Source organism: Cucumis melo, chromosome 12, assembly GCF_025177605.1.
Source record: "Cucumis melo cultivar AY chromosome 12, USDA_Cmelo_AY_1.0, whole genome shotgun sequence".
Lineage (NCBI taxonomy): Eukaryota > Viridiplantae > Streptophyta > Magnoliopsida > Cucurbitales > Cucurbitaceae > Cucumis > Cucumis melo.
The window spans coordinates 27,411,481-27,434,726 of NC_066868.1; the positions used below are offsets into that span (position 1 = coordinate 27,411,481).

Sequence of the window (23,246 nt, forward strand, 5' to 3'; positions counted from 1 at the left end):
AGTATTGAAAGAATGTCTCCTGTTTGACCTACCACAATGACCTAACAAAGTTTTATTAAATATACAATGTTTCATGTATGAAAATACTATAGTAACAAATATAAAATAAAAACATAATCAAAACTTTACCAACAATCTAGCTCAAACATCCCTAGTTTGAAACAACAAAGATTTGTTTCAAAAAAACAAAAAGTCAAACACGAAGTACGACAACTTATTTAAAAATCATTAGTCAATCACAAGAACTTTGGTACACGAAAACATCAAAATACCACAAAACACAACATAAAAGTTATAATCTATTAAATAAACAAATCATACCTCATCCCTTTTTCCATGTCAAATCCTCGAGATAACAACCCTTCTAATTCACCACTCTTCAATTAAATCATATGAAGATTAATCGATAAAACAGTAATTCTAGCTCACGTATCTTATAAACACAGTAATCAACATAGATTTATATATATAAGATGGTAATTGATACCTTTTAACAACTAATTAGGAATTGAAAGTTGCCCACAATTTTGTACTCTGGTTACTATACATGCCACTCAACAGAACCTTGAGAGTACAATTATGATTGATTTATGAAGAGCACATGGCCAAACCTTTCTCCAATTGATTTTTCCATGGCCCCATTTACTTATCCATATCCACCTGCCCCACCTTAAACAAACCCAAATTAATTTATAATTTCAATTCATCACAACCCTAATTTCGTAATTTCCCACACCCCCAAAAAAGAAGAGAGAAAAGAAAACCCTAATTTATAAATTTTCGAATTTCTAACATTTGTGGGGTGAAAAGCCTACGACCGAGTTTGCCAAATCGTAGTGGACACGTGTCCCTTGTTGCTGTACGTTCCCTATGATGGACAAAGACGACGTCGTTGGAGCGAACGCGAAGCAGAATGTTCCAACGGAATCCACCGGGATGAGGTAGTTCTTCGGCGGCAGCTGCAGAGACTTCCCGCCGGCAAATTCAAACGACACCGTCGGGATGGTGACTCGAGACTGTGACGACAGATCGTAACATGTGTCGAATAATGCGAATCCGTTTGTCTTCTTCAAGTACGGTGTGCGACTCACGAAGGCGTCACGGAGAGTGTTGTAGGCTTGAGTCTGTAGCCGAGTTATCGCAGTTCCTGAATCGACGATGATGCCGCCGTAACCGGAATCGTCCATTTGGAAGAGATTAGGAGGAATTGAGAGTAACTGACCGCCGACGCTCATTCCGGTGAGTCCGACGTAATAGAATGTATCGACTCTTCCGCTTTTGAGTAAAGGAGCATTCACCGAGTCAGTAGGTGCAGCGGAATTGAACTCGAGATCTGAAGACGAACTAGAGTCACGGTCGACGAGACAGTATGAAAACGACGACGCTTTCATCTGAGAAGTTAGGGATAATGATCCTCCGCCGAGTCCGAGCAATCCAGCCGATCCAACGAACAATCCTTCGTTGTCATGGCCGCAACCGACAGCAACATTTTTAATCATCCCGGAGTTACCAAACGTCAGCGTTTCAGTAACGAATTCGCCGACGGTGAACGAACCATCGCCATACGAGACCTGGTAAAGACACTTCGAAGCACGACAACCAGACGTTTCAAGAGCTTGACATTGCTGAGATTCACAAGGAAGTGAAGCGAAAGAAGACGAACTTCTGGGGTCAAAAATCGGGTCAGTTTGCTGATAACAATCCGTACAAGGCTGACATTGAAGCCAATTAATATCACTACCAGTATCAAGAACCATATAAAATGGCTTAGCCGGTTGTCCAACACCTAAGCGGGAGAAATACTCCCCGCTTCCTTGACTGGTACCAGAGACAATCGGAGTACTCAGATCCTCCGGCAGAATCTCTGTTTTCAACGGCTCAAGATCCGACCTCTTCAATTCACTGAGAGCAAATTCAAGCCTATCGTAGATCGATTTAACTCTAGAGGAATCTCGGGAGAGGCGGGAAAGAACGAGGCTCTTGTAGTCCTTATGTCCGGCATTGTGAAGAGAATCGCGAGGGTGAAGTTGAAGAGAGAAGGAGAAGGAAGAGTTGGAAGGAACAAGACGAACCTGCTGTTGGAAGGAAATGGAAGCCGTGGGGTCGAATTTGAGGACCTGGTTGGCTTGTTGGAGAGAAGCCGAAACGTCGAGAGAAGCAGAGGAGTGAGGAGAAAGATGTGAAGAGGAGCGGGAGAGAGCGAAGGGGAAGAGAGAGAAAAAGAAGAGGAAGAGGGAGAGGAGATTTGAAGTCGCCATTGTTAGGGAGAAAAAGTTTGAAGTGAGAAAGTAGAGTTTGAGAGATGGGGGTTTTAAAAAGGAAGTGAGGTTTTTATTAATTGGGAAGAAGATGGTTGAGTTTGGTTTGGGGTTGGAGGCAAAGGCACTGCTCCCTAGTTGGCATTATCTGTATAGAAAATTATTCAAAATTTTATATTTTCTTTTATTTATAAAATTTTCAAAAATTTGAGATCGCAACAGATTTAGTTTTTGAAAAATGTCGTTTTCGAAGTGAAAAATACATAAATAATTTCTTTTTTCTTTTCTGAAAAAAAAAAAAGAAGAGAAGAAAAAATATAAATATAAATTATAGACGTGATATATGCAGTCAATAATAAATGTCACCTACTCTAGTAGAGTCATGGACTTACCTTTCGATCACGAGGGCAAAAATAAATAACAATAAGGAAAACTGTGACAATTTTTTTTTTCAAAAAATCAATTTATAGCGCCTCTTATTTACATATTGCAAATATGATAAGTAATTAAATATATCATACATATCAAATGGTTGTCTATCGACTTTTTAAATTTTCTATTGTAGTTTAGAAAATGTAGTGACATGAATCTCTGTTATCATAATTTTTTTTTTGTTATTTTTACAAGTTCAAAATATTTGTGTTTTCTTTCTAAGAAAAAGAAAGTGAAGTGTGTTTGAAGTTGTTTAGAGTTTCTCGCTAATATGAAATCTTAGTATTGATTTTATGAAGTCAAGTGGATCAAACATCCCCTAAAGTATTTTTCTCAACATGTAAGTTAAGAGAGAGATGCATTTTTTCGGAAGGAACAATTTTGAGGTTTAGTTAGATAAATTTGTTTAGTTTAATTATAGCGTTTTATATATTTATGTGTTATTTTAGTCTGTATACTCTCAACTCAAGACTAACATGTTTACTTTTTCAAGGTACAGTGACCAAAATGCAAAATGTTGTATAAGGACAAAAATAAACATTATGAAATACAGAAATCAAAATGAACCAAAATCAAGAGTACATATCCTTTTGAGCAATTTTTTTATTAATAAAGTTTAAGAAGTTTAAAAGTGTGCATAGTTTGTTGAAAGTTATTAATATTCACCCACCATACTTAATAACGGATTCTTTTAAAAAGAATGATAAATACAATGGAGATACTTCGGTACCTTAGTTCACCTACTTCAATTATATGATAGAAAAGTCTATGATATTGCTCAACATTTTTCGAAGTTAATTTGTCATGCTATCATAAATAAGGAAAGAAATAATAGTAGTATAGGTTGGATATTGGACCTACCTGCAGCTGTTGCAGTAATTCAAGGGCAGTCCATGTTGAGTCCTGCAAGAGTTAGTGTAGCCCATTCATCTCTCTTTCAGCCCTGCGCCACTCTAGAAAATAAATTTCTCAATCTATTCGTATGATTTTATCTCATTAAATTCATAGGTGTATTGAAAAGCTTCGTAAAAGATGGAAAGCACTGTTATAGTCTCAAGAAAATGGTGAAGAATGCAACCTCTTAATCATGCACAAGAGTTCATAATTGATGTCTTCATCTACTAAGCTTGCTCAAATAGTATTCAAACCTTTCAAAAGTAGTTTATGTGAAAACAAGGTGATTTCTACAAACTGGAAACTCCAGCTGTTCTGAACTACTTCCCATAACTGGGAGGACTGGAACTGGAAAATCTGTAAATATAGAGTTAAAGCAACAGACGTCTCAATCTATATCAAGAAATCAAGCAACAGAGAGAACATTCTTAGGAATCTTCTCAAGGTATGCATGAGAGTGGGACCGAAGGAAGAACTTGCGAATATTTACTCAAACTAAGTCCTACCAAGTAAAAGTAAGATCCCACTCTATGCATTGCATCCATAAGAGCACAAAAAGCCACATGGAAGTCGAGTAAAGAAAAAGTTTAATGAAAGGAAGATGTGTTTGTGTACACAACTCATAACATAACTAGAGTGATAATTGTATTCATCAATTGAAGTTTGTTTGTTTATAAAGTATCTCTATTTATGTACATAGGTGCAACTTGCAACATTGTAGCAGTTGAGGACATGCAATTTTAATATGGCTGATAACTAAGGGGGGAAAAAGAGTACATTACACAATCTATGTTTCTTATTCAACAACCATCGCTTGCAGGCTCGATTGAACTGAGAAGGCCATTGCCTCTAAGCTGCATGCAGTGATCTTCTGCGTCTACTTGAGCGCAGATAATTACCACCGCCATCCCATTGTAATGGGCTTCCTGCATTATGTTGACTGCATTGTCAAGGGTCATTCCCGGAATCACCTTCATCAGAACTTGAACAACGTATTCCCGCTTGTTGAAATTGTCATTATGTAGCAACACTCGATAAGGCGGAGAAGTTTTCCTTGATTTTCTGAAGATCAAAATAATTTTGGAAGTTGAGACCTTCTCTAATGCATACAGATCTTTAGTTGCTTAGACGTGACAAACATTCAAAGGAGAAGTGTTTTGTACCTAACATCAAACTCAGATTCACGGCCCGGAGTTGTCTTCTCAATTGTTGGTTTTTCCAACAACCCCCCACCTTTTCCAAGCTCAGCAACTGATATCATCATTAAGGCACTCCGGTTTCTACATTGTTTATGAAAATAGTATTTATCCCCTATGACACAAGTAGCAATTATAAATGGGTAAAATTGTATGAAGATGTCATGCAAGTTCCAATGAATAATAAAATGAACAGCCTCCACAATTTTGCAGGTAAAACCACGTAACATGATTATGAATATTAATGTTTAGAATAGGCCATTGATATTTATCTCAAATTACAAATTTAAAGGTGTTTTGAAGAGTATATAAATAGGATCTAAGATCCTTGCAAATTTAGTTCTAACAATGAACCTCTTTTATGGTTATCCATTTGCATGATTCACCAACTAGTCAACAATAAGTAGGGTCAGAGACTTTGACCCTTTAACCTCTAAGTCAAGAGTATATGTCTTAACCAGTTGAATTTAAATAAGCATTTAATGCATTTTACTTTCCTAGGTCTTAGATGCAACATGGGTTTGATTGATATTAAATTATTTGCCTGCAGACTTGAAGTAAAAAGTTGGTGAATATCACCAAACATCCCAACTCTTTGCCACCAGAACAAGCCAAAGAGTAACAGGAATGTCAACAATTCGTGGATTTGATCTCTTGATCCCTCTAAAGCTTTCATGTACGTTTATTAATGAAAGATTCTATCCAAGCTAAGGACTCATCTCCAAAAAATCTTTATTCGTTGATTTGGAAGGAAGCTTATCCGAAGGGAATTTAAATCTTTTTTTGGGAGCTACTGATGGCCTTCAAAAGAGAACGTTCCACGTTTGCCTCTTTGCTTTTTGGTGTGTTTCCTTAACATCTATGCCATCTTTATGCTACGTTTCTCTTTTGCCTCTTGATATTGGATACTAATGTTGAATGCTTTTGGTTGGTCAATGATTATGTCTAGCAACATCTATGACATTCTTGCCTCCATTTTTTGGGTCATCCTTCCCATGGTGTGAAGATATCATTATAGCTTGCTGTCAACAGGGAAGATTTTTTAACCTTTGGTGTGAACGACATGGGAGAATGTTACCCTTCTTCGAATGTTGATAGTTTTTTATGATTAATTTTGTTGCAAGCTTTCTATTGATGCAAAAAGTAAACAGTTTTTTTTAAAGACGCTAGTCTTTCTACTCAAAGTTCCAATTGAAAAGCTTTATCATAATTCACCTTTTAGGTTTTACTTCTCGAAATACAATATTCGAGATAAAATTGTTGAGAATCCCCACATATATTGAAACTAGCAAATTAGAAGATCGACCGTCTCACAGTCGTAACAAGACAGATGAGCTACTCCTCTAACCTCTCATTGCCTATTGGTTTTAAGATAAACTTCATATTATCTAATATGTTAACATAACCCATAAAGCCCAAATAAATATTTTGTTAAAAAAATGATTCTAGAATGGAGAACCAAAAGAGGCATTAGCTTGGGGGACATGCTAAGGAACCTGCATCGAAATAAAAAACCTCACAATCTCAAATAATAGATAAGCAGCTCTTTTTATCCCAAATCGGTTTTGAAATTGAACTTCATATTATCTAATAAAAATGTCACTAAACGATTTGAAAATACCAGCTCCTGCTCTCGCACATGTTTGAATTACAATATATTTAAATATATCCATACTTCCACCCACACAAACAATATTTTACTAAACAACCACGAAAGCTTTAAACTACTGCAGCGTAAAATACAGACACAGACAAATAAAAAGCTTCAGATCTTCTAAACACCAATTAGACTCCATTTGTAGTTCTCCCCTCATAATGCAACACTTTATTCCCCTCAACGACAAAAATAAAATTCATACAAACAGGAAAGTAATCATTCTACACGCAGATTTTCCCGGTAAATAACATTAATTCTAATCATTCTAAGGAGCCAAAACCTTCAATCTCCACAAACCCATGAATTACGCAAATATTCATCAACAAAACCGAAATTTCTCAAAATCCTTCATCTGAATTTGGATTAAGAACATAGCACACACACCCAAAAGAAGTAGAGACAAATTGATTAAGGAAGAAGGAGTTAAAAGAGGAGGAAATTGAAAGAAGTTTGAATACCTGGCTTGGTTGAGGTGAAGAATTGGTTGGGTGAAAGAGGTACTCGACCGCAAATTGCAGCTTCCATGGCCTCTCTCGCCCTCTTCTCTCGGCGTGCTTGAAGAAGTGTTGAAGGATGAAGAGTGATTTGGTGCAGCAAGAGCAAGGTTCAGTGGTTCACAGAGAAAATGTAAAAGGAGCTTCGACTGAGTGGCTTAGTTGCTGACGCGTGGGTTGGCTCTTAGCTAAATGGTACTCGTCGCGGGTCCCATTCTCGCGATCTTTTAAGCCCTGTAATTAGCCACTCGTCTCAGCCATACATCTTATACGACGTCGTTTCAAACTTCTCCCGGTGAACCCTGGATTTTAATGTAAATTATAGAAAATAGTCGTATATTTTAAATTTATTTAAAAGGCTTAATTTAACTAATCTTTTAAGTCAAATATTTACATCATTAAAACTATTTCGAAATCGAAAAAAACTTAAACTAGAAAATATTGCCCCTGTCAACAACGCACCATATATTTGATACACGATATTTGGTTAAACGGTTTTTTTTTCCCATCAGCAACAGAAAATACTGCCCCGTCAACAACGTGTAATGTATTTGGTACACGATATTTGACTAATCGATTTTTTTCAAGATTCTTTGGTACACCATCATTTAGATTTGCCTACACGATCATTTAGAGAAAAAAAAATGTCAGAAGAGAAATAATGAAAGGAAGGACAAACTTTAAATTAATGGTATTAAAAAATTTACTAATATAAGTTGCTATCGACAAATAGAAGCATTAGTACAACATAGTTACCCACATCCAACAGTTGCATTCATGAATATAAGGTTATACAATCCATAGGCCTTTTTGTTATTTATAACCTCTTGACTCTTCTAAATTTTTTTACCGTGACAAAGTTATGGGATAGTTGCAAATTTAACAATTATATTCAAAATAATTAAGTATATAGCAATATTTTAAAAAAATTGTAAATATAGCAAAATCTGTCAAAATTTATCAATGATAAGAGTCTTCACTAATAGACCATGTAGTAAATGTTGGTCTATCAGTGATAAACCATAAGAGTCTATCAACGATAAAAGTCTATCGCTGATAGATTTTGCTATATTTGTAATTTTTTTAAAATATTGCTACATACTCAATGATTATTCTAAAAATTGTTACTTATTATAATTACCTCTAACTATATTAAGTAGGTTTTGAACTTTGTTTATGGGCTTAGGCCCAACCATCATTTTTAGCTTACTAATTTAAAAGAAAAAAAAAGTTAATAATACCAAAGTTTCTATTAATTAAAAATTTAAGACTTTTAAAAACATTAGGTAAATGCTTTTGAAATCTCTCTTTTGCAATAATAACAACAAAGTCAACAAACTTGGACAAAGTCTCCAAATTCATTGATTCATAACTTCACAATGGCCATGTTTATTTTTTTAACCATAGTCACCACTTTAATTATATTCAAATGAGCAAAGTTTGCAAGAAAACGTTTTTTTTTTTCCTATTTGTCAATTTTTTGTTGAAAAGACGCCATTGTGCTTTTATATAATTTATTTCAGCACTAAGCCAATAAGGAAATATGTTAGAAGATTGGATATGTCATTTTTTATTATTTTAAATATCGATAGTTTGATCTCTCGCTTTATAATGGTTAAACTAACATGAAAATTGTGTTCCCAATCAAACATTATTAAATACATGACAACCATTAAATGTTTGTCTTAAAGAAAAAATATATAGTAAATGTTTGTAAGTTAGACTTTTAGGATGTTTGGGACGAGAAGTTGTTACTATAATCCTAGGTTACAATAATTTGTGTTTAAATATAAAATATTTTAGTTTGAATTATAATAATATGTGTTTTAGGTGTAAACAATTTAAAGGGAGGTTTTTACGTGACAAGAACTATTTACAACTATAATAACTAGCTTTTACTAGTGTAAATACTGTTTGAAAGTTCTAGATTTTCGTTTGTTGGTATTTATTATCTTGTACGATTTTTACTATTTTACATTCATAATTTTTTTTGATTATTTACTATAGTGTTTACTATTTTGTTCTAAAACTAAAAGAGTTTACATCTCAAATACATACTATAACACGAACTAAAATAATTTATACCCATACAACTATTATAACCTAATTATAATAATCCAAGATAATTATAATAACTCATCACTTGCCCCTAACGTCTCCCTAGTTTGAGAAAAAATAGTAAACACTCTAACAAATAATAAAAATATGACAAAAGTAAGATAGTAAAACCTGCAACAAATATAAATTTTATAATAAATTAGAGTTTTGAAGTAGTGTTGACTGTAATTAATTTAAAACGATAAATAATATTTACTGTAACAGAATTGGGGGTTATTATGTAATGGATGCCCAAAATGTTTCTTTCTACAAATTTTATATTACATTTCATTACCACTCTTTGCCTAACCTTTGGGAAAAATAAATTTAAACACTATATCTTACATAACTCTTTGAATGATTTTAGACCATACAAATATTTCAAATTCTTTAAGACTAATTAAGAACCTATTTTGAAAAAAATACACTTTGTTATAAATAATATTTGGTCCATCCCTATGATCAAACTTAACGTTGCTTCTCTCTTCAATACTAATAATGTCTTTATATATTAAAACAAAATTGTAATCAATAATTACCAACACGAAAAGGAGTTCTCAAGACAATTAAATCACATGAAAAATTAGTCAACTACTCTATACAAAATTTAATTACATCCTATTCAACACAATTTACTTTCGTAAATTAAACACTAATATAAAAAAAAATTATCATTAATTAATGTATTTGATCCTACTATGTTCAAATTGATTCTGAAAATCATCTCAATGCATATTATTTTTCTTTAATCTGATTGAAATTTAACAATTTTCTTGATCTAATTGACTAATTTTAATATACAATAAGTAGAATTAAAAGTTATAAAAAATTTGAGAACATAGTATGAAATTTTACTTGACAATATTGTCAACATTCTTGTGTGATGAACATTAGAGAATAGACATTTTCAAACATAGTGGAATAAGTCAAAATATTTATAAAATATAATAAAGTTTTAGATTTTGTAAATGATATATATCATTAGACATACCTAAACTTTTATCGGTCACTAGTCATTGAATCTAAATCTTTTTTGCTATATTTTCTAAAACATTTTTAGCATTTTTTTTCAATTACGATATTTTTTTTGTAAATATACATTTATTTATGAAATTAAACATTCTATTGAAGTTTATTTTTGTAAAGGTCATAAATATAACAAAATACTCAAATATTTAAGACAACGTAACAAAATAAAAAATACTGGCTTTTTTTTTAAATATTAGCCTTTTTTTAAATCTTATTTGGTTCAAAATGCCAAATATAAAAGACCTTTAAAAAGTTGGATATCGGTACACGATGACAAATTCTAAAGGATCCAAATCTAAACTAGCTAAACCATCTTATCCAAATCTAAACCCAAATAATCTTAAAAAACAGTTTTATAATTTTAACTGTGATGGGTATTTTTTACATTTTCGGAATTGTTTTATACAAATACTTTAATTATATTTTTCAATAGATTATAATAAGCTAAAACATTTATAGACATAAATAATGATTTAATTTATGGTATATAGTTTTAATATTTTCACGAGTCTCGTGGTTTTAATAATTTCCCCTTCTATTGATAATGAATTTTAGTGTCAGCTTCCAATTTTCTAAAGTATTTTCAGCCAGGAACGGGTCGTCTAAGTCGCCCCAACCGCATCTGCGCCTTACAAACGCGAAGTGATCCCACCAGAATAAACGGTCAAGATTAAGCCGTAAGCACGTGTGTTAAAAAGCGAAGGGAGATACTCCACGTCATAAATACGTGTCATCCAAATCCGAAATGGGTGGGACACGTTGCTTGTTTCCCATTATGAGAAAGCTCACGCGCGAGCCATTACCTGACTGCCACAGTCACCACCGGCCTAAAGCAAACAAATAACCGACTTCCATTTTACGTCAAGAATCGCCGTTGTTTTTCTCTTTCAGTATATTCAATTCCCCCTTTGATTTGTCCTCTTTGCTATTTCCTAATTTTGTTCTTCAGGTTTTCCGCTTCTTTCTCCGATTCCTTGCCTGAATTTCCGCCTCTAATTAGGTTTGGATTTTGTTTAATCTCTCTCTTTTTCCGATTCCGTAATTTTTTTCGGATCGGAAAGAGATTGAAGTACCTTAATAAATGATTCAACGAGTTGTTGACGATGTGCTTGCTGTTACCAAAGAGTGAGTTCTCATCTTTCTTTCCTTTTCCAGTTTTTGATCGATTTTGTTTTCGGATTCGATTTTATTATTTTTTGCGGGAATTTTTGTTGTTGGCGGTTCATGATATGTGTTGTTTTCTCTAAGCTGATTTCGCGGTGGAAGATTTGTTTAAATTTCTAAAACAATCGTATCTCTCATCTCATTGTTATGCGAGAGGAAGGAAATTTTGGAAAATTAATTAGTGCAAGTTATAAGCCACGTACAATAGAACTGGTGTTGGATTTCGATATGGATGCCTTTACCTCTTTTGAATGTTGCAATAGTTTTTTGAAATCGGTGCTGTTTCACTTGAGGAATTTTTTCGGTTTTTATTTGATCGAGTTGTTTTTCTTTTTTCTTTTATCTGATTTAGTTCTTTGCTCTCTCTCTCTCTCTCTCTCTCTCTCTGTATTTTTGTTTCAATGGAGAAATGGTTGCTGTTTTTTATTGCTTAAGCTTCCTTTTATCTTTTTTTGTTGCCATTTTTAATTTGTAGGTGCTTTTTTAACTTGCGTCTTAGAATTTCTTTTTGTATGTCTACATTGATTTCCTCGTAAGATTGGGTTTCTTACTAGTTGAGCTTATCTCATTGTAGAAGTAACTTCTTTCCTTCGTGTATATATTTTTAGTGCAGGTCGGTGAAGACATTTACGTATGAGTCTTTGAATAATGTTGTGAGGTTGATCAACGGATTATCTGCGCTTCTGCTGACTCTTTTACCAGGGAAAGGTTCTGTACTCGAAGGTGTTAATGGCTGGGAGCTCAGACCAACGTTTCGAGGGCCTCGTTTTCCTCGTTGGATGGAGAAGTATGTCTATTGACCTGACCCCTGTGACATTAATTTGAACTTTTACATTCATGGTATAGATGAGACGGGAGGGTTTTCTGTTGTTTATTCGTTCCTACTATATTAGAAAAAAACATTCCTAATCCAGGAGGACTTGTATGGTATTGCAGTTGACTTACTTTTATTTATGTTATATTTTTTAGCTCTTTAGAAAATACCTTTAATGCTGGAATAGATTTGTAGGATGTAGGACGAATATAGACTTATGAATCTTGAGGATGGGAAAACCCTTCAAGTCACTATAGATGCAAGACAAGAGATTGAAATTTGTTTTTCTTATTTGTATGAAATCAAGTGCGTTAAAGACAATGTTGGAGCATGAAGTTTGGAATAGTATGTGAATTACATGAATCCGCAATTGCACATTGTTATAGTGAGATAGAAATGTTGTCCTTCACAATTCATTATTCTCTGAAGAACGATCTGTTAAGAGACAAAGGCAATAAAGAGGATTTGCCGTACCGCATTCACCTGTTTGCTACGCAAACATTGGCCTCTCCCTTCCCCTTCCAGCATGATTGTTTGCTGGTCGCCTGGCACCCTGGAAAGACCCTTCCTACAGTCATGGCTATGTTCTCCGTACAACCAGGTAGCTTTGAGAGTTGACAAAATCACTTAAACGATTGTGAACTTAGTTGTATTAAAACCAAACACACACAAAAAAAAAAAAAAAAAAAAAAACACAGAGGTAGGACTCCTTAAGGTTATACAAGTGCCTTTTTCTCCTGACACGAAGTGTGGAAATTCCCATACTGTAATTTTCATTTTCCATAATTTAAGTTCACTTCTTTGAATGGAATGGGTGTTTCTTTTATTTTATCCCTCCCTCTGGTAGTTTGAATTTCCGTAGATATAGAGGACATGCATCACATATAGTTTTTATGCTGTTTTGCTAAATGAGTAGTTGACATATCTATTTTTTCCTGGGATAAATAGTGGCGTGTCCTCTTTCAACCAGTTCATTCATGAGCTTTCTGTGGACTCTGATGATTCAAGCTTAGATTATTCCTCTGGGGAGGAAGATGGTTTTGGAAATGAATATCCTGCAACACCATCATCTCAGGGTTCACGAGGCTCCAGGTCCAGGGCTGGTTTTCATGCTAAGAATGTTTGGCACTGGACAGAAAGGATCAGAAGCATCATTTTTTGGATCCTCTTACCGGCAAGGTTCCTTTTTGGGATTCCATTGAGAATTTTTCACTTCTTTTTTATTAAATGGTCTGGGTCCACAACCACCCCTGGAAGTCCTTGGCCCTCGATTAGAAGAATACATAGCCATAAGGACCACGTTGTTCACACCACTGACAGGAGACGTGGAGTTATTGAGGTTTTTCCCTTATATCTACTTGTAGAGTGATTTCACTTAATACTAAAAAAGTTTTGTGCTGATACATTTAGATATGCTCCAATTGGCCTGATCTCTATTTATTAATTTCTCTGCCTTTACTTTTTGATTTAGGATCTTCATCTTGCGAGTGAAATCTTTATTGAATCTGTCTTTGAAATAGTCCATAAGGCTGCACATTTTATCCTCTCGCCATTGGATGCCCTTAGAACTTCGTTCAGATGGCTTTTTCCTCGGGACAGTTGCGAGAGCTATCATGATGCAGATGTTACCGTGCCCACTGCTACACTCGGGGATGATGATTCTGCGCCTAGCGAAAGGAGTTACACTTTTCATCAGTCTTTGAATACGGATGCCAGAACATGCCAAGATGTTATAACGGAGCTTGGGTAAGATAATTGGTAACTTCTCAATTTAGTTCCAGATGTCGGGATTGGCCTGGAGCTGTTTTGGTTTCTCATATTTTTCTTCTGTCTTCCTTCCTATCTCAGGTATCCATATGAAGCTATTCGTGTTGTGACTAATGATGGATATGTTCTTCTCCTGGAAAGAATTCCCAGGTACGTGCTAGTTAATTTGTTCTGGCCTATTTCAATTTTTATCCAAGCTTATGTGGTTAACACTTACACTGTGGTTTACAGGCGTGATGCACGTAAAGTTCTTTATCTGCAGCATGGAATATTTGATTCTTCAATGGGGTGAGGCTTCGTCTCCCATTTCTTTCCTGTTAAGTTTCAGGGTACTTTTGTTTATACTTGTGATGTTGGATAAGATGGGGAAATTATGACTTTATACTGCTTTTGTTAGGGTCCATGACATCCTCAAAAATAAAAAATTTGAAGTCGGATAACACAAAATAACATCTCAAGCATAAGGACACAGATTGTGTTATTTTGCACGAGTTATGTTAAATTCTGAACAATTCCCTCGCTCACCAAGTACACCTACACCCACACACAAACACAGACACAGATAAAAATTAGGTTGCGGTCATCAATTTTGTAATGTTTAGGTTGGATGGGTAAACACATTGTACGTTCTCTAATTGTGCTAATTCTTTTGTCTGATTAGTTGGGTGTCCAATGGGGTTGTTGGTTCTCCAGCCTTTGCAGCTTTCGACCAAGGTAATTCATGTTTGCTTCAGCGGTTCAAGCCTTTTGACTTTTGTATTGACAAAGTTGGCTTTGCCTTATCCACCCCTTTCCTTTTTTGTTATAATTTGTTAGGAATTCAAGATAATAAATAATTTACTTTTAAACTATTGCAGGGTATGATGTTTTTCTCGGCAATTTCCGTGGGCTGGTCTCTAGAGAACATATTGATAAGAATATATCTTCAAGACAGTAAGTATCTGCATTCTTCAATTTTACATGTATATTCCGTTCATTTAACACTATTCTCTAACCTAGGCATAATAACGTGAAGGCTTTATGCTCTCTAATGTGCTACTGGGATTTCATTTGACTGACTGATTTTGTGAACTATCCAGGTACTGGAAATATTCTATAAATGAACATGCCATGGAGGATATTCCAGCGATGATTGAGAAAATCTATGAAGTGAAAACTTCTGAATTGAAGCTCAGCCAACCTGAAATTGTGAAAGAAACCGACAATGATCAGCCATTCAAGCTTTGTGCACTATGCCACAGCATGGGAGGGGCTGGTATGTTGATGTATGTTATAACACGGAGGATTGAAGAGAAACCACATAGATTATCTAGATTGGTTTTACTATCTCCTGCTGGTTTCCACGACGATGCCCCATTCATATTCACCGTGATTGAGAATCTCTTGCTCCTGCTGGCTCCAATTTTAGCTCCATTTGTGCCTGGGTTGTACATACCAACAAGATTTTGCCGTATGCTTCTCAACAAATTGGCTCGCGACTTTCAGCACTATCCTGCTGTTGGAGGTTTGGTTCAAACCGTGGTGAGTTACTTTTTAGGTGGTGACAGTTCAAATTGGGTTGGAGTACTGGGTACCCCGCACTATAATATGAATGATATGCCTGGAGTTTCATTTCGAGTGGGTCTTCATCTTGCTCAGATGAAGCATGCTAAGAAATTTAGAATGTTCGATTATGGAAATCCATCCCTGAACATGGAAGCCTACGGATCACCAGAACCATTGGACTTGGGCGAATACTTCGGTCTTATAGATATCCCTGTAGATTTAGTTGCAGGACGGAAGGACCAGGTAATTAGACCAACCATGGTGAAAAGGTACTACAGTATGATGAAGGATGCTGGAGTTGATGTATCATTCAATGAATTTGAATACGCGCATCTGGACTTCACTTTCTCACACCGGGAGGAGCTTTTGTCTTATGTGATGTCTCGGCTACTTCTGGTCGATGAGCCTGGATCAAAACGGAAACCGAAGCTTTCACAGCAGAAGGTATCAAAAGTACCAAAATTGAAACGAAAGGAGACGCTGGATGGCTAGCCCTACAGACAAAGAAGAACCCACTTTTCCTAGGTTCCAGCATATGGCAACAGGGAAAAAGATAAAAGATGATTTTCTGTAGTTGCGGGTCGTGTAAATGTCTCTAATATCTCTTGAGTTCGGAATATAGTTGTATATTTTCAGTTAAGTGTCACCACGTCATGGATTTAATTATAGTCCCATTAAAAAAAAAATATCGTAGGGAACGAATTTCGGTGATCTTATCTGAACTCTATGATGTTCTTGAATTCTTTGTGCTTAAAGAAAAACAGACATTGGTGAGATTTGTAGCCTGTAAATTTAAATATGTAGGAATTGTTGATATATATTAGTGGGAGTTGGGAATTGAAGGCATTTATATGCCATATAGCGTGTTATTTCTCTTGTATGCGAGAATTGAGATCGTTTCTTCTATAATGCATTAGAGTTCCTCGTAATGTATGAAAATCATAAGAAGGTTAGGTTTCGATTTCCAGGTTTTAAGGGGCTTGAGTTCGCGTCTTGGAGGAGGAGTACACACCAATGTTCCAACCAGGTATAAACTCGCCATTGTAAAGTGTGAATGCTATTTTGCCTTTTGAGGAGAAATCTTCCGTTTGCTCTATTGATTTTAATCCATAAGATGGTACGCGTAGATATTTTGGTAGGTCAACGACGAAGAAATCGGCAAAAGATCAGGCGAGAGAAGCAAATTTAATCGAGGATTGTACTAATTCGGCGTTTTGGCGGAGCGACAATGGTGTGTGTCTATTTTCTCTATCTTGCTAAATTTACTGTAGTCTTGCCGACTTTCGGAGTTTCGATGAGAGTTTCGGTCTTGGATTCCAACTATTGCAAAGGCAACAAGCTAGTTTACAAGTTCAGTCCATTTTCTTGTCTAATTGGACGTCACGTTTCATAACTCACGTGAGGTCTTTTTTTTTTTTCCCTCTAATTGCTATTATTATTTTAATTTTTCTAATTTTTATTATTATTTTAGATCAACCTGATTTTATCTTACTTTAAAGAAAATTGGGAGAAGATATACACAAACTTCTCAATCAGAAAATATTCAAGATTTGCTCGACATATGTATAACGGGGAAGTTTGGGGTTGGAAGTTTCATTGGGAGTTTGATGGAATGCATTGTACACTGTGGTGTTATAGAAAGTTTAATTGAAAGTTTCATGAAATTCATGGAATGCGATGCATAATGGGGTAATAGAAATGGTAGGATTACTTATAGAATATCAGTACAATATTTCTATTAGAAGGGATATATTAGTAATTAGTAATTAGATAGTGGGATATATTCGTAATTAGGTAAAAAGTTGGCAAGAGTTTTTGGTTATAAACCGTTGATGAGACTGAGGTCAGATGTGCGAAAAATTTTATTGAATTTTTTTTCTTCTAAGAATTTGGGAGAACTAGTTCTCTTGAAAAGCTAGTGATTACCTTGCTACTCTTCGTATTATATTGTAGCTTTAAATATTTCCACGAGATGCTTTGGGAAGATCATTGAGTGGGTGAGATCTCTTTTTGTTATGTATCCTCGATTGTATCACTTGTCTCTCAACAATTATTTTGTTGTCAATTTTTTGGTGTGGGGGAGCTCTTGTTTCTTTTCGTTGGGATTCTATAGCCCTCTTTCCAATTAGAAAGCAATGGACATGGCTGCTTTTCTTTCTTTACCCGAGGATCACCCTTTAGGTTGGGGAAAATGGATGTTAAATTTTGGAGTCCTGATCCTCTGAAACAGTTATTGTGCAAGTCTTTCTTTCATTGTTTAGTTGGTCCTTTCCCCTTAGGTGATTTGATCTTTTCGATACTTCGGGGGATTAAGATTTCTAGAGCAGTGAGATTCTTTGTTTGACAAGTTATTTACAATTATGCAAACATGCTGGACAGGCTTGTTAGGAAGTTGCCTTTGCTTGTTGGGCTTCTTCGTTGTATTCTTTGTTGAAAAGGTGGAGGAAGATCTGAACCTATTTTTTGGCGATGTGACTTAGTGAGTGTCGTCTGGGATTTCTTTTTGAAGACGTTTGGCACGAACCGCATGATAGCCGTTTGTCATAAAGATGTCAAGTATTCTCCTCAATTTGCTTTTTGGGGGAAGACTGGTCTTTTGCCTTGCAGGATAGTGTTATCTTGTAAGTTTTGCTAGTAAGCGGGATGGTAGGGTGTTTAGGGATGGTCTCTTGTTCATTTCCATGTTTTTCTTCTCTTGTTTTAATTTCGGAAATCTCTTGTAACTATTCTATAGACTTGATTTCACATAGTTGAAGTTTGTAATGTAAGTTCCTTCTTTATCTCGTGGGCTTGGGTTATTTTTTAATGTTTGCGCGTTCTTTTCATTTCTTTCTTCAATGAAAGTCGTTATATTTATATATATGAAAAGTTTATGTTTTCACATTTCAGTGTATTTGAGATCTTCTGTGTTCTTGAATGTGTTCTTTGGTAGGTGGTATCCTAGCATACATTAAAGTATGAGATGGATGTTTGAACATTTACCGTTTCCGATTCAGCCTCTTTTGCATTTTATTTTCTATTTCTATTGCATCAATCTGAATATTCTTTCCAACTCCTTATACTCCTATAACTTATTGTTAATGCGGCTGATTCAAGGGACTTGTTTATTTATTTTTTAAATCAAGCTGAAATAAGGACTTATCTGAGTTTCTGGGGAAGCAATATTGGTTGTTTAATATGGAGCAAGACTGGCAGATGCTTTACAAGAATATATGACACGAGGTAGTTGGCCATTGTCCTTTTAACTATGGAATGATTGCGTTCTCAACTTTTTTTGTTTATGTGGTATGTAAAATGGCAAGTGTTCGAAATTTCTCCTCTTCTTTCCAACTTGGTTGAATGATATTATGAGTTCTAGTTGATTGGTATGGTGTGGTCTTAGTTGTCGTGTTGTGGTTGATGTGATAACTTTTGTTCATTTCTTGCGTTGAACTCCTTTTGTTTGGACATTTTTATTTTTAAACTACCATTTATGCTATTGGTTTACCATGATGGTTCTCTTGAATTTACTTTCACTTCTATTGGCACCAACGCATTTTCCTTTTCTCAATCCATTAACTGTGAAACCAGAGTAAAAAATAGTTTGGCCTGTGGGATTCTGTTTAGTCCTTGATTTTTGTTTTCTTGGGTCAAAATTGTACGATAAAATCAATCACTTTTCAGTTCTATTTCTGAATACTGTCTCCCATCATCAACAGATTGATGACATGGTATTCTAAAAGAGGGGGAATCTTTTATTTTCTTGTAGAGGGAGGGTGAAGAGATTAACATGATAGGAATTTAAGTGAGATTGGAGAAACGGGTAAAAGTGTATAATGATATGATTTGTGTCGTTACGATGATAGAGTGCATGTGTTTGAGGGCATTGTCCTTTATATATCTGTACCACTTATATGATATTTTCTGTTTTAAACATAATCCTTCTAATCCTTTTTTTGGAGTCGCTCAATAGAACTTGCATAATTGAAGATAATTATCTTCACTTAGATAATAGATCAATCTTTTCTTTCTCTATTCGATGTAAAACTTTGTTCTCTTATCCTACACATCTTGAATATTAGAGGACCCATGGTACCTGGATTTGTAAGAACCAGGAACTAAAGGTTTCTAGAATCTGAAATGAAAACTACAAAGATCATTTGTCTCGAGCAGTTATTTTTTCGTCTAAATTAAATTTCCTTTTTCCGTTTTTGAGGGTTTGAGCCAGAAGTTTTCCTAGTTTCTAGTTTTGAAAAATATAGTAATTCAACTAGATAAGGATATTCTAGATTGTTATTGGGAACAAACCGCTGTTGGCAGCTTTAACAAAAGCTTTGAAGTGTTTTTGAGTTTGGATATAGTTCTCTATGTTCAAACAATGGTGAAGGGATTGATTCACTATTTAATTTTGAGGTCGATTTGTTTTTGTTCAAGCCACATTTTTGTGTTTTTTCTAGAGAAAATCCGAGGTTGAGGTGAGCGATATGTAAACATACATACATTATGGGTAAAATTATGAAAAAATATCTTTGTACTTTATATTTTGTTTCAAAAGCACTCATATTTTTTCGGAAGTTTGCATTACCTTAATTCTTGACCTCACATTTAAATATTTCTAAATTAATTTGATGCAGAAGTTTCTTTTAGAATGTTGAGGGAAAACATACCTAACGGGTGTGGCAGTGACCTAGAACAAATATAATTTTTGCGTTCTATACTTCTTCTTTTTATTGGAAAATTGGAAGACTACAAACATAAAAACATAAAACGGTTTCTTCTTCTTCTTCTTCTTCTTCTTCTTCTTCTTCTTCTTCTTCTTCTTCTTCTTCTTCTTCTTTTTGGGTGCCTTAGTAGGTAGTATGGATTAACTATCATTTTTTGGTGTCCTGAAGAATCATTCAGAAACAGGTTTGGTTTCTGAATTTAGTGATAAAAAGAACCTCAGCCCAAAATTTATTGATTATCAACTTAATGAGTAATCTATCTTCCTTTTTCTGAACAATTGCAAACTTGGTAAAGATTTAAATTGTTGTCTCCTATTTACATATGTTAGTCCATTTATCTTTCTTATGACCTGTTATTAAAATAGAAATCCTTAATTCCCTTCGGAAACATTAGCCACTTTAGTGATAGGTAACCACTCTACTTTTTGTTATCCCGTTGTGGCTGGACTTGGAGTGTACACAAAAGAATGAGGAGTTTGTAGTTGGGGGTGCCTTAAATATCCATGGTCCAGGTGACATCCTAAAATAGCATAATGTCCATAACTGCCATTTCAAGATGTATATACAGTTCTTGAATAAGCCTCAGTACTCTTGTTGTAATATTGCATGCCAAAGAAAAACCAAACGACAGAAAGTTGGAGCATTGTACTTGTTCTTCATAGAAAAAAAAAAAAAAAAAAGTGTCCGAGTCCAAACAAGGACAATCGTAGAAATGGATTTCAGCTAAAAGTGTTCCTACTATTTTGAACAGAACAAGAAGATAGGAAAGTAACAGAGCGTAATGCAATTTGTGGGATGTGAAGGAACAAGTTTCTTCTGCCCAAGATGTAAACGTGGAGTCATTTTAACCACCTAATTTTTCACTAACTTTTCCCTTCATGTGGAAGGGAATCGGAGTATGTTTCTCATTAGGACAGAAAGTATGATGAGCATCAATGTTGTAGCAACCAATTATGCTTCCTTCAACTTCAAGTTCTGATAAGTCTTTTTTGTATGTGGACCAAAAGCTTAGCTTCCAAATATGGACCAGGAAATATCAGAGAAGGGGGTGTTCAGGGTAATGACAAGCTTTTGTAGTTCAGCCACACTTTCTTATCTGATGATAGGATTTTAAATCTTGCAATGGTTGGATGAGAACCCCTCAAAAGCCAAATGAAACTGTACAATTTTGATTTATGTTTTCAACTTTATCCTAAAGTTTCTGTATTTAGTAAAAGATTCATTATTTTTCTTTATCTTACCAGGAATGAGCTGGATGAGCAAACCCCTCTGGCGGGCTTGCCTCGTTTCACATTTTCCCTTTCAATTCATGTCAGGTACGAAACTCCTCTCCTCTCCACTCGTTTTTTGCCACTTCATCAGCAACACATGAACTAAAATTGGAATTTTGCTTACATTTCTTATCTGATTGACTCATCAACGAACACATAAACACAAAAGAGAAGTGAAGAAAAGTAGTCCACCACTCCTTTTAATTCTGCTGACTCCACTTTTAGATATTTCAAGATGGGACTTAAAATGTACAAAGCAGGCAATTGGGTTTTGGAAAGATGATTTACTTTAACGCCTCATATTGGAGTGCAATATGAGGCAGAAATTTCACTTCAGTAGTATATGATGGACCTACAGAAAAATAGTGACATTTAATTTAACATGATCTAGGAAGTTTAGAGTTTCTACAACCATACATCTAAAACTAAGGTTGTCCTCCTTGTTAGACATTTCCCATGCCCACCCGCGTGAACTTCACGTGTATGTTTTGAATTTCACGTGTACAATGTCTTTAATATGGCTTTTCCCTTTTAAGTCAATTGACCCAATAATCTGGGCCCCCCCCCCCTCCACTCTTTCCTTTGTTAATTTGGGTTCTTCCTTTTTCCCTGTGGAATCTGTATTGGGAATATTTTGGCTTCCTCACCTACCTGACTAGAGAAAAAAAAGGAAGAAAAAGCTGAGGAACTTTCTCTGTGATTGAGTTTTTTTTAAAACTTTGATGGGACCAAAAGCTCACTGATTAATCAAAGTTTAGATTATTTTATTGTCTGGTGGATTGTTATTTTTTTATTTTTAAGGTGGGACCCTTTTTTTTATTTGAAGCTTTGATAAGTTATGGCCTATGATTTTTGGATCTTGGGGTTGGTCCAAGTAAACAAGTATAAGCTGATCTCATCCATTCTTTCCCTTTAAGAACATTCAAAAAAGAAGTTTTTTCCTGCACTTTTCCATCACTTTCTTAGAGATTTTTGTTCCAACGAAAATGAATTTGAGTCATCTTAAAGAAGGATTGAGATTATGACGAGGCCCACAAAGAAGGGAATTGAAGAAGATATGAAGATTAGAAGTGGTTCTACAATAGAGAATTCTAAAACAAAATCTTCATGTAAAGGAGCTACTGGGTTTGTACAAGAAGGAAAAGGTAGGCTGTATATATTTGGTAGATGTGTTGCTATGCTTCTTTGTTGGCATGATTGAAGCATTTATTATTTTTATTTTGTAATGAGTTTTGGAATCCCCCATTCAACTATTTTTGTTCATTCTTTTCTTTGTGTTTTGTTCTCTCTTTTTTCCACTCTATATATCTCTACACCAATGTGTACATTTTAATGTAATCTTTTATATATGAAGAGGTTTCTGATTACAGTATCTCCACATTGAGGACGAGACTTTGTCTTCATTACCAAAAAAAGACTTTATGTTATAATTGGGACTATAATTGATATGATGAGGGAATGGTTGAGGTATAGTTATGACGTTTGTTTAAGAATCATTGGAATGATTAAATGAAATTTAGTTAAATTCAAGCTGAAGACAATCTTTTAAGCCTATTTGAGGTTCAAACGTTTGCCTTTTTATCAGTTAAAAATTTGAATTTCTCCATTTGAACTCGAATTAAAAAAAAAAGAGTGAGAATAATAAAATTAAATCATTCTTTTTTGTATTTTATAGGGTTTTTTACACCTTAAAAAAATCATACAATTGTCTAAATTTTATTATTTTTTGAGTGAGATTGTTATTGTGAAAAATTATTTTAAATGAACAAGAACTACAATTTATCTACCATTGGTTATTGAATTTTGGTTTATTTTGTTATATTTAAAATTAATACTATTATTTTACTTTATTTTTTCACCTCTTATCTTTTTTTTTTTCAAATATAATAATGACAATACCAAATGACATCAACTCTACTTTTCTC

At 34.6% G+C, this 23,246-nt stretch overlaps 3 protein-coding genes across 4 annotated transcripts; 1 reads left to right on the forward strand and 2 right to left on the reverse strand.

Annotated features, from left to right (window-relative positions):
• Positions 1 to 434: 434 nt before the first annotated feature.
• On the reverse strand, positions 435 to 2,554 carry LOC103496838 (protein ASPARTIC PROTEASE IN GUARD CELL 1-like). Its single transcript, XM_008458885.3, has one exon. The coding sequence runs from the start codon at positions 2,256 to 2,258 to the stop codon at positions 789 to 791; it is 1,470 nt and encodes a 489-aa protein (XP_008457107.3). The 5' UTR covers positions 2,259 to 2,554; the 3' UTR covers positions 435 to 788.
• Positions 2,555 to 4,207: 1,653 nt separating this feature from the next.
• On the reverse strand, positions 4,208 to 7,241 carry LOC103496767 (ATP-dependent Clp protease adapter protein CLPS1, chloroplastic-like). Its single transcript, XM_008458775.3, has 3 exons — positions 6,896 to 7,241; positions 4,748 to 4,895; positions 4,208 to 4,646 (listed from the first exon to the last, which is right to left on the reverse strand). The coding sequence occupies exons 1-3, from the start codon at positions 6,960 to 6,962 to the stop codon at positions 4,385 to 4,387; spliced, it is 477 nt and encodes a 158-aa protein (XP_008456997.1). The 5' UTR covers positions 6,963 to 7,241; the 3' UTR covers positions 4,208 to 4,384.
• Positions 7,242 to 10,824: 3,583 nt separating this feature from the next.
• LOC103496491 (uncharacterized) lies at positions 10,825 to 18,228 on the forward strand. Of its 2 annotated transcripts, XR_007816001.1 has the most exons (10): positions 10,825 to 11,182; positions 11,835 to 12,008; positions 12,984 to 13,374; positions 13,507 to 13,781; positions 13,884 to 13,952; positions 14,034 to 14,090; positions 14,464 to 14,516; positions 14,660 to 14,735; positions 14,882 to 16,374; positions 16,475 to 18,228. XR_007816001.1 is itself a non-coding variant. In XM_008458396.3 (9 exons), exons 1-9 carry the CDS (start codon positions 11,139 to 11,141, stop codon positions 15,837 to 15,839), a joined length of 2,097 nt encoding a protein of 698 aa, XP_008456618.2. In that variant the 5' UTR covers positions 10,825 to 11,138; the 3' UTR covers positions 15,840 to 18,228. The 2 variants fall into 2 exon arrangements, 1 of the variants encoding a protein (XP_008456618.2); XM_008458396.3 differs by having other exon boundaries at positions 14,882 to 18,228.
• The last annotated feature ends 5,018 nt before the right edge of the window (positions 18,229 to 23,246 follow it).